The following is a 14661-nucleotide window of genomic DNA, read 5'->3' as shown; positions in this document are numbered from 1 at the left end:
AATCAATGTCACCAGAATGAGAGAATTTGGAAAACCTCCTGTTTTTTCCTACTTGGGAGTGTTCACAGATTATTGAAAAGATGGTTAGCCCAACTACTAATCATGATAGTTATACCAGATAAATAGCCTAAATTAGCTGCTTTTGTTGCGTATTTGTAGCAGTTCCTAAAAAAGGGTAAGCAGCTACGAACAGTCTACATCTCCTTTTAAATTAGCTAATTCGGTTGGATTAACCAACCATTTATTTACACTTTGTAGTTCTTCACCAAGTTGGAAAGTATCCCAATGTCAGATATTCCCATCATCTCTGACTCGGAGTTACAACTCAAAGGATTATGTTTTTTATGTATATCTATTTTTGTGTACAGAAACATACAAATATTATTTCTGTTTACATAAATTAAACTTTATGATGTTATAGATTTTAGCTGATGGAGAGAAATACATCTCATATGCCACAAGTCGAAGGCTTATGTTAATGCTATTTTTGGATGCTCCTGTAATTACGGTCTAAATTACGTGAATGCGGCAAAACAAGAACAAAGCTACTGAGCATTTCACCAAATCTCACAGTAAAATACTGCATTTATAACTCAAACTGCGGTGTCTGTCTGAGACACACATACTCCAGTCGATACTAAGAGCTTCACTTTCAGACGGCTAGACTTGTCAGAACTCCTTCAAATCCCTTTGCAATGCAACCCCACTAATCTCCTGACCTTTGACCTGAGTCAGCCTTCGGCATCAGACTGATGAAGCAGCTGCGCATCATCAATTTGACTCATTTTCACCTGAGAACGGGCGGGCCATGACAGTGGCCATCAGTCAGAGGCATCCTGCGAGGGTCGGGCCATTACAGGTTGATCTCACACACAGTGTTGCTGGGCAGTCTGAACCACCAGTCTGCCACCCAGGCACACATTTCTCTGCCTTTTTTTTTTTTTTTTTTTTATAGGGAATTAAGTTTACTGTGGCGTGCCAGACAGCCATCATAAATTACTGGAGAAGTTATCGCTATAGAACCGCCCCCTTAGAAATTCAATGTAAATCAGTTTGAGTGGAACGTTCAATCTTTACACACACGGGTCCTACGTCAATAATCCATCCACTCCCTTAGATCCTATATGTCTTGGGCTGCACTACAATGTAGATACTTGGCACCGTTTACTCAATTCTCTTATGGAGCAGCCCTGACATTGCACTCCTCTGAGAGGCCTGCTGGAACACAGTGTACTTTAAAAGGCAAAAAAAAACTGCTGACTAAAAGTTGCGTGGTTGTTGTGTTGCTCCATAAATCCTTGATAAAGGCTATAAACACAGACGGGCTTGTCATACTTTACAAACATTAGAATGAAGATGTTGCACTTCTGATTGTTTACCTGACAAGTTATTATGGCAGTTAAAAGAGACAAGAGCTGAATTAAAGCACAGACATCAGTGGAGCAGTGTTTGGAGGAAGACTTGTAGCAACTGAAACCTCTCCTGCAGATAACCTTTGATATTTATAAAGTCCCTTCGCGTGGCAGACAACACTTGATCAAGACAGGCCTCTTATATTTACATAGAAACACAAACAGTGAGGCACTGTTTTCAGATTTTTCGGTCCATTGCAGTGTGACCACAACCAGACAATCAGCTTACAGAAGATTAAAAGGAAAAGAGAAATTCTCTCACTTCCAACCGACTCACAAAGATGGAGCACAGCTTGTCCTGTGCCCAACACGTTTTTGCTTCGTCACTGCTGTGAGCCTGCGCACCCTCCCCCACCTTTGTCCACCCAGCAATCAAAAAGCCGGAGCTGACAGGCATGCGCACATTAAACACATACGCCATGCAAATATTAATGTCCGTGTATAACACATGTAATGTCTTGATGACATGCATTGCCGTAACAGTGATGGTATCAGCCAGCTGCTGACTAGACAGCACCGATTAGCAGGTTAATAGTGTGTGTGTGTGGAGGTAAGAACGTGCAGGCCTCATTTTTGAAGGTTTTAATCGTCTGGAGAAAGCAAGTGTGAAAAACTGTCTTCCAGAGATTTCTGCTTGTGAGTGAATGGGAAAATAACAACACAAAGGTAGAATAAGTAGAGAAAGACACACAGGCACAGTCTTCATGAATAAGTGTCTGGTTGCCATGGATACAACAACCTCTTTTTAGAGTCTCTTTCTCTCTAAAGCTTTTGGAAACAATTTGCTGTACTCGCCAGATTATTTACTTAATCTGACTGGGGCTTTGTCCTAGAGTTGTGCAGATTAGAGAACCACTACACGATGCAGAGGTGACCTCTTAAATATGTGGGGGAACAAGTACTTATGTGTCTGCTATTAAGTGTCGAGTTATTTGCTGTTTTGGACATATCAAATGAGGCAAACACAGCTTGGCACATCACCTGAAATGTGAAGAATGACCTCAAATCAGGTGTTACTGTAGGTAGTAAGAAAAGGACGGATGAATGAAACGGAGGATGCAATGACGAGGCAGAATGAGAAGCAGCAAATAAGACTCGTTTTGAGCTGTGTTGGGCAGTGCAGCCTAAATAGTAGGTCAAGATCAAAGATGGCAGAGTATGACATTGACAAATCTTTTCAAAAGCACTTTTCTTTCCCCCCGTCCTCTCTCAGACTAGTTAATATTTCATAGACCACCATGTTCTAAATGATCCCTCCCATTTTAGTCTTGGGCCGTACTCAAAGAGCTGAGGAAACTAGGCAGGGGCACTATTTTCGATAAGGAAGCAGAATTCACCTGAAACATACGAAGTTGGAGTAACAGAAACATACGAAGTTGGAGTAACACTCTGTAGCACACGGAGAAGTGAGCAGATCTTTCTTTCTAGTCATGTTTAAGGGCGCTTCCACAACCCAACGTTTAGACCGTTTTAATCCAACTCTGGTGCGGTTCGTTCGGGCAGTTGTCCAGTAATCGTACTCCGCTGCAAACCAAAACAACTGGTCCGAAATTGCTTGCGAGAGGTGGTCTTGGACTGTTTCCAAGCAAACCAAAACACAGGCAGCTGGACACAGGTAAACGACAGGTTAACATGAATGGGAGTGGACCGACCTGGATTTCTGCAGCTTGCTTGACATCTGGGCCAAAGATAACATACAGAATACGGTAAATAAAGTCCACAAAAATAGTGATTTTTATAAAGTCACTCGAGATAAACTGGAGGAGAAGGGATTCATGCGCACAGTATATCAGTAAAAGTCAAAGTGCAAAAACTTCGACAGCAATATATAAAAGTTTGCGAATCCCTGCATAGAAGTGGCAGCCCTCGAGACGAAAAAGATAAATTTGCTCCTTAGTACACGCCCCTCAGCAAATTACTGTTTTTATTTGGTCCGCTTTAATGTGTGCACTGTGAAACCGAACCAAACTAAATAGAAAACAAACCAAAAGTATCAATTTCACTCAGACTAGATTCGATTCGGACTAGCCAAACGGACTACGGCTTGTGAAAGCGCCCAAACATACTGGTTCCTCTTTAAGAAAAAACACAAGGTAACATATAGCAAACGTAATTAACTGGTTGACAACATAGGACTTCTCAAAACATTAGCATGAGCAGCAAAACAAACGAACAATCGAAGAAAATGTTTCGTTGAAAAAACTAATTTAAACTGGATTATAATTCACAAGATAACAGACAGAGAAAAGAGAAAGACTTTATCTATGTGCAGGTAAAGTACCATAGACTGTATATAAAGATGGACGATGTGACAGATCCTCAAAAGTGAAGCCAAAACATCTTGATCGTCCCCTGGTGGCCGGCTGCAGTACAGGTCATAAAGCAGATGGGACATGGTCTAAACGTAGGTGCTTACGTAGCAGCTAGGTGCTCATGCTAGTGGTCATCTATATACAATCTATGGTAAGTACAGATAAATATTTTAGGCATTAGATACTGAGGAGAAAAGAAATTACCATTCTTATCAATAAAAGGACAGCATGCTCCGTCTCATATTGTTGCACTTTGTCCTCTGTCAGGACGCTGTGGTCATGATATCTTCCTCAGTGTCAAAACACATTGACTGTGTCACATACAGTACTGTGTAGTTCTTAGCAGTATTACTGCCTTGGTGTCAGGCAGAGTGGTAATACCCAGTAACCAGACCCATCACAGGTACCAAGGGTGCAAGAAGGTATATAGCCTAAAGCACACCCCCCAAAAAAGCTTTTGGCTGTACTTACACTCTTGATTCATTTAGCTAGTGGATATAATAGAATCTGAGTCATGGAAAAATCTTAACCAATTCAATTAGGCTTTTTATAGTTCCATTTGGTGCAGACAACATATCGCAGAGGGAGATAAACATGATATATTGGAGATAGAGGGAACCGTAACTGAAGATGGTTTTTTTTCCATAGTTGGATCACAACAATGGCCATGACGATGAAAACTCAGCACAACACTGCAGCCCTCCTCCACAGGAGAAGACTGACAGAGCTGTGATCCACATAAGTCACAGAGGACTAGGATACTAAATTATACAGATACTGACGCAGACGAGGAACTGCCGACTCAGCTGCACCACAGATATATTAAAAGCGAGATCATAAATTGTGTAATGCCTGACCATGTCTGGTCACAAAGGAACGAGGGGAGGAACCAGCGGCGACGCTCTTCCTGATCCACCCGATAACTGTACGACCAACACTTTCTCTGGAAGGAACGGTGATGGAAATTAAAGTGGAGCTTTCTCAATGTTAACACTGATTGTTGAAAATGTTGTGATGTTAGCATCACATTGGGCAATGCTAAAATGCTAAACTGCAAAAAATCCTTCAATGTTGTCTAGACACAGTAAATCTGACCTGTTCAACACAGCACAAGACACTGTTTCTGCTAGTATCATTTTAACTGATTTCCATTTACTTTTACTACTGCCTATTGCTATTAATTATCATTTTCAGCCATGCCAGCAGCATGGCTCTCTGGATGGCAATGTCAGACTGTTGGCCACTCGGTCTGTCCGCCACTTGAAATATCTCAACGACTATTGGATGGATTGCCATGAAACTTTTAAAGACATTCATGGTCCCCAAAGGATGAATCCTACTGACTCCAGGGAACCCCTGACTTTTCATCTAGCTTCACCAGCAGGTCAAAGTCCCTTATCCAGTGAAATATCTCAACAGATTGATTGACACTAAGGCTGTCTTGTCAAAGTTAACACAATAATAACGTGTTGATGCAAATTTGTTTCAACGGCACAAATTTCTTCAACGCATTAATGCAACTTTAGGTAGAGTGAAGATATTGGCGTCATATATCCCATAAACTAAGGAATCCATTGGTACCAACCATGTCATACTAGCTTGTCGAGAAGAAGGTTAAATAACGCTCCAAACTTACGCTAAATTTTGGTAATTCTGGCCATTTTCAAAAGGGGTCCCTTGACCTCTGACCTCCAGATATATGAATGTAAATGGGTTCAATGGGTACCCACGAGTCTCCCCACTTTATGATAATCACATGCAGTTTTGGGGTAAGTCATAGTCAAGTCAGCACACTGACACACTGACAGCTGTTGTTGCCTGTTGGGCTGCAGTTTGCCATGTTATGATCTGAGCATATCTTTTATGCTAAATGCAGTACCTGTGAGGGTTTCTGGATAATATGTGTCATTGATTTGTGTTGTTAATTGATTTCCAATAATAAATATATACATGCATTTGCATAAAGCAAGCATATTTGTTTTGAACACACACAAAAATGGGTGATTAATCGGGATTAACTATGGACAATCATGCGATTAATCGCGGTCAAATATTTGAATTGATTGACAGCCCTATTTGGCACACAATGTTGCATAGACATTTATAGCTGCCAGACGATGAATCATAGCTTAATGACTTTCGTGACTTTTTCTCTAGCCTCCCACTGAGGATGAGATTTATGTTTTTGAGTGAAATGTTACAACAACTACTGGATGGATTGCTGTTATACTTGGTACGCACATTTATGTCCCCCTCAGGATGAATTGTAATGACTTTGGTGGTCCCTTAACTTTCCATCTGGTGCATTCAGCAGGGGAACAATTTAAATATGTCAAATACTTGTTTATGACAAAATACCTGCTAAAATCAATAACATTTCCCCATCATCATCAGCTGTGCTGTCGGAGCATATGACAATAAAAGCCTTGGATATATAATATTCGCGGGCAAGTCTTGTGCATTTCCATGTCTTTATTCATCACGCCCCTGGTGTGTAAAGGCCTTAAGTCTTGTTATAAAATGTATAGCTTACATTACTGGTATCTATGTACCTAATGACTACCTAATATGGATGGGTATTTCTTACTATAAAACAATCATCACCCAGTTACCAGATGCAGATCTGTCAGCCTTAGAAAATTCCTGCAATACTAAATATATGAATGAGACACATATCTGTGATGTTTTGACCGAGTTTGGGAAGTCCAATACTATATTTAGATCACTAATATCAATATGGGATGGCTGGCGGGTGAAAGTGAAAGAATTTTGTGTTTAGTTTAAAAGGGACTTGCTCAAAGTTAATAATAGGCCGATTAAGCAAGCACTTAATAGGCCCAGACAGTGGACTGTGGACATCACTGAAAGGTCGGAGGTTAACTTGTGAATCATCAGGTAATTTAGGCCCAGGGACTGGAGGGTAAAACCACTCTGAGTTGTTCCTTAATCATCAACCTTTACACCACTGTGTCTCAAGATGCAAACTAAGAGAAACACCTGCTCTACATCCGTCATTGTCCTATATCCCCTGTACATCCTAATACCACAAAGAGCTCAGTGCAGGTCCTCCACTGCAGTGAACATACTTCAAGGCTGCAACGGTACACTGCACAATGTGCTCGCTCTCAGCAGCACACATTTTACACATCTTACACCCTCTCTCCTCCCTGCCAATCAACATACCGGCAGCTCAAGGCCCTCCACAAGAGAGCTGTGTGGCGAGAGTAATAAAGTAGCTTTTCATCATCACACGCATGAGAAGACACAGAGGTAATTCAATTATTTGTATGTGGAGTGTGAAGGGAGTGTGGGTTTCTCACTAATAACTGCAGCGCTCACATGTCGACCAACACCACCGCCACCGCCGCCCCCCCCCCATCCCCCACCGATTGGCCAGCAGGCACACACAAGCAGGCGAGTTAGGTAAGGGAGGGGTTGTAATACACACCCATCACAAACCAGACTCACAAACAAAAACAAAATAAAAGCCTACTGGACTTACAAAGCAGTTGAGCATGGAGCAGGACACCCTTCCTGCGAAGCTCATGTCGAGGAGAGGCAGGGCTGTGCCTGAATGACACACAGCCTATAGAGCAGCAGCACCACCAGAGCACGAGGAGCCGGCATAACCATTCTTCTCCCAGCCGGAGCCTGTCCACCCCTCGTCCGCTCAGAACCCCTCTGCCTGCTGCCCCTCTCCCCCTCCCCAAGACACCTTTTCCCCCCCTTCTCAAGAGTTGCTGTGTGCCAACACGCCAGTCCGGGCTCTCATTCAGGAACCCACCCCACCCCCCCACCACCGCCACCACTCCCAGAGTGGGGAGAGAGAGCACGCCGGTGCCTGAAGACAGCCCCTGTTGCGTTGCTGAAAGAGGGAGGATAGTCCATAAAGATACAAACAAGAACAGCGGTCCACGCGATCAGCTGACTTAGAGGAGAAAGTGATGAAATCACTGCAGATGTGCCATCTGAAATGTAGCGAATGGATGGGGGAAACTGCTAGAAGAGAGAGCAGGAGAGAAAGAAAGACAGAGGGAACTGCCTGACGCTAAGCTCCACCCTCTGCATGCGCATCTACCTCTCTCTCTCTCTCTCTCATACAAATTCACATGCTCACATTTCTCCCCTTGTCTCCCTCTCATCCCTTACTCCTCCCCCCTCTCCCTCCTTGTTCACCCTTCACCGACATCTCCTCATAAATATGCTTCTCCCCCAGCAACAAGGCGGTAAAGCCCATAGTGTGCCGCTGGCAACCAGAAGATGCTCCGACTGCCATGCATGCACCATATGATCAACCGCAGTATTCTGTGGCTCAAGCGCACGCGCTGTATGCTAATAGCCGCGTGCACGGGTTGTGCTGAACACAAAACACAACCTGAAGCAAACTCATACACACAGACGGAGAGCAGAGAGACACCCCATCCAGCAGTTGGACAGTGTCCCGTCGCAAAACCGTTGCATTGGCAGCAATTGATCTAGTGCAAGAGGAAAATAGAGGACAGAGGAGGGAGGGTGTATGCGGAGATCTCCAGTGACACAGCATTCTACAGACTAATTCTCCCCTCACCTGTCTCCTGAGTGTCTTCTTGGCACTGTCCTACCAGAGTGCAGTGCACCTTTGCAGTGGACAGTGCAGCACCTTACTGTGCTTAAAATCAGGGAAGGTCACTTGATGTAAAGGGTGTCTGATGCAGTGTCCATTATTCTACAGGGGGGACACACACAGCCCTTCCCCCTCTTACCCCAACCTCCTCCTCCCTGGCGGAGTCGTGACAGCCACTTGCCTTCAGCTGTATGACCCCACATTATGTAACGCGTATAACGTAGTACACGCAGCATAGGCTGGATGCACAACGCCGCAATATTAAAACAGGATTCATTTTACAGGAGGGTGGTGCTGTAATGTAATTTTGACATGGTGAAGCCTCGTTTTAACGGGATGAATTGTCATAGGGGACGCGGTAATTGTAATGGTTTATTGTAGTTAAGTGTAATCCATGTAAAGAAACCATCAGAACCAAAGTATATTTTTCAACTTGACCCCAGTTAAAAGGTCTGACAATTCAAATCTAGCTCCAAGAGACAAGTTTCAACTGCTTTTTTTAGAGGAACCTGCTGCCATTCATCAGTCTCCACGAATGCCAGCGATCTTTCAATGTCATTTAAGTCTGTAGGGAGCAAGGCGACCTGATATTGAAGCATTGGAGGATGGGGGGTGCACACATTTACCTACGCCTGGATACTGGACACTTCCTGACAGCCAATAAGTAAGCAAGGACAGAAATAAAAGTCCATTGGAGAGCTGTTATACTGGTTGTAGGCCGATGTAGGTACGCAAGCAGCATATTTGCCCACTCCCACGTAAATAAGAGTATTAAAGGTCCCATATTGTAAAAAATGAAATTTTCAGGTCTTTTATATTATAAAGCAGGTTTAAGTGCTTTATAAATATTGTTAAACTATCGAAACGCTCAATATATGGAGAAATACAAACAACCCGTATTCAGAAATTGTGCATTTGAAACAAGCCGTTTCTGTCCATTTGTGATGTCACAAATATATAATATTTAGACCACTACACGGTTTTAAACGTAAATATTCTAAATGTGTCCCAGTTTATTTCCTGTTGCAGTGTATTTAAATAACATCAGCTGACAGGAAGTAAACATTGACCCAAGCTGTTGCCTAGCAACGCAATTCCATTACAATTCCATTGAAATGCACTAAAACAGAGTGTTTCAGACAGATGTGCATACAGGTATATTCAGGCACACATTATGAGGAAAATAAATGTTTTTTTTTAACATTACAGCATGTAAACATGTTCTGGTAGAGACACAAAATACAAGTATGAACCTGAAAATAAGAACAATATGGGACCTTTAAATACGTGACAAATCTCCCTTTACAGTACATTATGAACAAATAAAAAATGTGTGATTAATCGCAATTCAATATTTTAATCAATTGACAGCACTAATATAAGTACAACTAATGTTACCACTTTTGTGTTTCTACAGTATAATCTGTCCACAGGGTAATTTATACAGAAAGGATTTGGATTAAATTACAGCCATCAGCAAGATGTAAAACCTATACTTTCTTCTGCAGTGCATGCAGTTAAAAAAATGACGTCAATACTGAATTTACAGACAATTCAAGTTTCTGCTGGATTAAAAATCCAGATACCATAGTAACAAGCACAGGACATCCCCTGATAAAAAAATAATCCAGTATGGATAAATGTTACAAATCGCATATCACAAGGGTGTTATATAACAGCGAGACATGTAGCATGTCATTAAACCTCACGGCTTCAGCAGATTTTCCCTGCACATCCATCAGCTGCTGCTCTGAATGCAGTATCTACTGGTGCAGGTCTTCCGCTATTGTCATTGAAAACTGAAACTAGTTGTAACCACATCTGTTTTTGATGAGAACATTATTTGGCAGTTCACATTATAGGTGCACTAAGTTTGTTTGACCAAAAAATAAAAGAAGTGTATCTCTTATTCTGCTTCAGTTTTAGAAATCAAGCAGAACATACAACTGTCCAGTGTGAAAATTAGCAAATTCTATAACATCCATCAATACATCGCACTCAGAATAATTACTCATTTCTATTCTATTCTATATAACACTCACATTGGCTTTTGAACAAAAAAATGTCCATTAAATGCTGATTTTATTGATCCAAATTCACAAATGTCATCATCTTTTTAATACTAAACTTTTAATCTTTAGTATAGCGATATATTAGAAGGGAGTGCCTTATGCTGCAGGAGGCATGACGTATTGCACTCATGTGCAGTTTGACTTCCATCTCATCAGGTAAATGGACTCTATATAAAATGCACTTCCACAAATCAAGCAGAACCTTACAGAGAATCACTTGCACGTCACATGGTAACCCCGTGACTCCCTCGTTACATTTATTATCCCGTAGCGAAATGAAGAAGTGAAATAAAGCATTATGCACTGACTGCACTTAAGCCCCAACATTCCAGCTTTATAAAAAGAGCCATGTGTTGTGTTTTAAGTGCACAAATGCTTTCGAGAGCTGACATACTGAGTAAGAGGCAGAAGAATGAACGCTGTTGAAGCTATGCCAGCATCTCTGTCCCGTGATGTGTGACAGAAAATCACTCGGCGGCACCACAGTCTGAAATGTTTATTTCTTTGGCAAAATCCCAATGATGAAGACTTCTCATATCCTGTACAAGTGCAACCTCATCACGTTTGGAAGTGTGGAGGGTTTTCCCTTAATGAGATTAGGGAGACTATAAAAAGAAGATTTTTGAACAGGGATTCTCAAAGTGGGGTCCGTGGCGTTGGCAGGGTGTCTGCGAAATAATTTGCTAATAAGTATAAAATTGTGCTGTGTCATTAGAAAGTCCATATCTACAGATGGGGACCATTTGCACCAATAAAACAAGCATATTGTATCCATTACTCCTGCCTAAGTTAGCTTTGGGCCGATAGAAACTCTGATGTGATTGTGACACAGCGATGAGTTCATTATTTTTAAATTGAAGCACTTACTGAAAGTCAGCTTTAGACTGGAGAGTTTAAATGTCTGGATTTATTAGGACTATGCCAGTCTTGCTACTGTTCATTTTCTGAAAGATATTAGTATCAATTACTTGAAATGTAAGATAAATACTGTCAAGTTGAGTCCAAATGCAATTTGAATAAAATCCCTCCCTGTTTAAAGGTATATCAGTGGTATTTACATTCAATAACATTGCAAATTCCCCTTCTGCGGGACTAATAAAGGATTATCTCAACTTATTTGACATGATTGAAATTGAAATATATTTCTGTTTATCACTATGAAACATGTCTGAAGTAAATAGGTTGAAGAGTTTTAGAATACAAATAGTTCCAATGGCATCCAAGGTCAGGGCAGGTCCAAAAAATGATGTAAATTCCCATACAACAAAACTACATTATGACATACATAGGAGGTTGGGGTGGTGGATGGTTAAATAAATACAAGACTTTCACCCAGGAGAAAGTTTTTTAGGGCTGTCAAAGTTAATGTGATAACGCGTTGACGCAAATTCATTTTAACGCCACTAATTTCTTTACCGCATTAACGCAATTGATCGGAGGTTGTAGCCGGCTCAATTTTAAAGCTAGAGTGAAAGAATCTATTGGTACTAACCATGTCATTTTAGCTTGTCCAGAAGGAGGCTAAATAACACTCCAAAGTTACGCTAAATTTTGGCGAGAAAAAACTGGCATGGCCATTTTCAAACGGGTCCCTTGACCTTCGAGTCTCCCCTTTACAGACATGCCCACTTTATGATAATCACATGCAGTTTAGGGCAAGTCATAGTCAAGTCAGCACACTGACACACTGACAGCTGTTGTTAATTGATCCAATAATAAATATATACATACATTTGCATAAAGCAGCATATTTGAGTATTAAATATTTGATCTACCTTAAAGGTAAATTTTGAACATATAAAAATGTGCGAATAATTGTGATATATTGAATATTTTAATAGACTGACAGCCCTAGTTTTTTTGTTTTGTTTTGTTTAAACTCACAACATTAACCACAAGTTTAAATCTGTGACCGTAATCCGGGAGAAAATGTGTTTCCCTCGCAACACAATTGACAATGCTGTTTAGTTGTATGGATTTTTGTACGAGACAGGGTTCAAATATTGCAGCCTAATTCATGACGAGTGGGTCCACAGTCCAAACACTGGGCTTCAAATTCCCCCTCTCCGCCTGCCTGCCCCGCCTGAACCGGCCGCAAAACTGAGCACCAGATTTGGCCTCTTGTGTCTCAGGTTTTATTTTAGGAAAGGAGGGCAGCGAGTCACCAACGCAGAGTGTCGGCCCACATGTTGACACGCAGCTATAGAAGTAGGGTATGAATAATACATGAGGCATTAGGTGACTATGGAGCTTTTCAGACTCCAGTAAATAGGTACATTTGTGTTTTAAGTGTCTGTAAATATATATAGATATGTTTGCATGCCTTTATGAAGCCATAACCTGCAACTGATCTGCAATCTGCAGTGTTCCCCAACCAATTATAATCATTTTGTAGGTAAAATGATTGCAGCGTACAATAGTGTCCTATATGTTAGAAGTTTTTTGTTACATAGACTGAAGCAGGATTTAGCTTAATATGATGCAAGCTTTACAATGTAGGCTGTCTAATATATTGACTACAAGTGCTCAGCCATGTAACTTTCGTTCATTCAGGTGTCCATAAAAAATTGTATATCAAAACATCTGAATCATACAGAAGTTCTGGTCAACAGACTGATAAAAAAAACACATACAGCACTAAACGAAACAAAACAACAAAAGTTATCATTATTCGAACTGAATGAAAAGGAGGAACAGGGAACCAGACACTGACAGCCAGACGTCAGGAACCAGAGCAGGGTCAAACAGTGCTAGATGCCAAAGTCCCTTCAAGGAAAGCGACAGTCAAATCATTAACCACAACCTGGAATGAACCCGCTGGCTTCAACTATAACCCTCACTGAGAGCTTCTGGTGTCTAGCCAGTGAGTTTTGGGGAAAAAAGTCCACATGCAGGTGATGCAATCCTTATGTAAGCAGGTAACTACATATAGGGGGGCAGTGACAGAGAAACACCCGTCTCTGCACGGTGCTGGCACAGAAACTTCCCCTTGCTAGTTCCCCACAACCCCACCAAGGTAGCATTACGATGCATTGTGGGTACCGAGGGCAGGGTAAAACAACCCCATTGTCCTCGTTTCCATGCTCGCATTATCCTGCTAACAATACGGCAGCGTGAGTGGACGACAGTATGAATTCAATACTTCCCGTTTTGTTTCAGCGGAAAAAAGCCGGAGGCTGGGAAGCAATTAATGGCCGCTTCACAAGACGGGATTAAAAGGATCGTATTACCTGTTGAACAAGTTGCTTGAACAAATGTCTCACAATCCCACCTCAGAAAAGAAACCTGAGATCAACAACAACTGAAAACAGATAGAAATATCATTATCTGTGGCCACACACTTAAAAATTACCCACTAAGATAATTTTTATATACTTAAAAATAACAACTTTATATTCATGTTGCACAAATACTACGAATGTATGTGCATCTGTACATCATAGAGTAACTTAAAGCTGCAGTTGGTAACGTTGAGCAAATATGATAAAAAGTTATTTGAGGAGAACCCAGTGGGCGACTCCGGGGTCTGAAATGTGAAGCCAATGAGGAAGTGCCTTAAAGTTGCATTCTATCTAACAGCCAGCAGGGGGCGACTCCTCTGGTTGGTCTGATTGTATAGAAGTCTATAAGAAAATGAGCCTACTTCACACTTGATTTATTACCTCAGTAAACGTAAACATGAGTTTATGATCTCAATCACTAGTTTCAAGTCTTCTTCAATACAGCATGATGTTCATTTAGTAAATGGTCCCATTTAGAGTCAAATAGACCATAAAGCAGGGGATGCTTTAGGGCGGGGCTACCTTGTGATTGACAGGTCGCTACCATGGCGTTGTGCGGTCTGGGGGTTTTCCGTCTTTTCGTCTTGTAACTTTAACCCTTTCACTGTGTGTTTTCAGTTCATGAAAGTCAATTGTAACACTTGGGTCACCTAAAAATGTCTTATTAAGTGTTCGGTTGTACTAAACTCAACCCTTTTGTGTCACTTCTGGTTGCAAAAAACCAAGATGGTGACGACCACTAACGAAATGCTGAACTCAAGACTTCGAAGGGCAGTCCACAAACCAACGGGTGACGTCAAGGTGACTACGTCCACTTCTTATATACGGTCTATGGGAGAACCCAGGGCACATGGCGGCCTGTCCCTTTGCTCTTTCTCGGTGAATGCACAGTGCTTTAAGAGAGGGGAAGAAGTCACCAGACGAGTGACGGATTCCTCTTGAAACTAATGGCTGCAGCTTTTATGGGACAGAAATAGGAAG

General features: G+C 41.6%; 1 protein-coding gene across 8 annotated transcripts in view; it reads right to left on the bottom strand.

Moving 5' to 3' along the window:
• mtmr4 (myotubularin related protein 4) overlaps positions 1-14661 on the bottom strand; it is a 64038-nt gene that overhangs the window by 28346 nt on the left and 21031 nt on the right. The window contains exon 1 of one of the 8 annotated variants that reach the window (XM_074611398.1): positions 7227-7461. The exons of the other annotated variants lie outside the window; for them this stretch is intronic. Coding sequence (XP_074467499.1) covers positions 7227-7271 — 45 coding nt within the window. The 5' untranslated portion in view covers positions 7272-7461. Of the gene's footprint in view, positions 1-7226; positions 7462-14661 lie in introns of those variants that run through there. 8 annotated transcript variants of the gene reach the window in all.

The sequence above is a fragment of the Sebastes fasciatus genome, chromosome 16 (genome assembly GCF_043250625.1).
Source record: "Sebastes fasciatus isolate fSebFas1 chromosome 16, fSebFas1.pri, whole genome shotgun sequence".
Classification (NCBI taxonomy): Eukaryota; Metazoa; Chordata; class Actinopteri; order Perciformes; family Sebastidae; genus Sebastes; species Sebastes fasciatus.
Note: the sequence above shows the minus strand (reverse complement) of the source record. Positions and strands in the feature narration are given on the sequence as shown.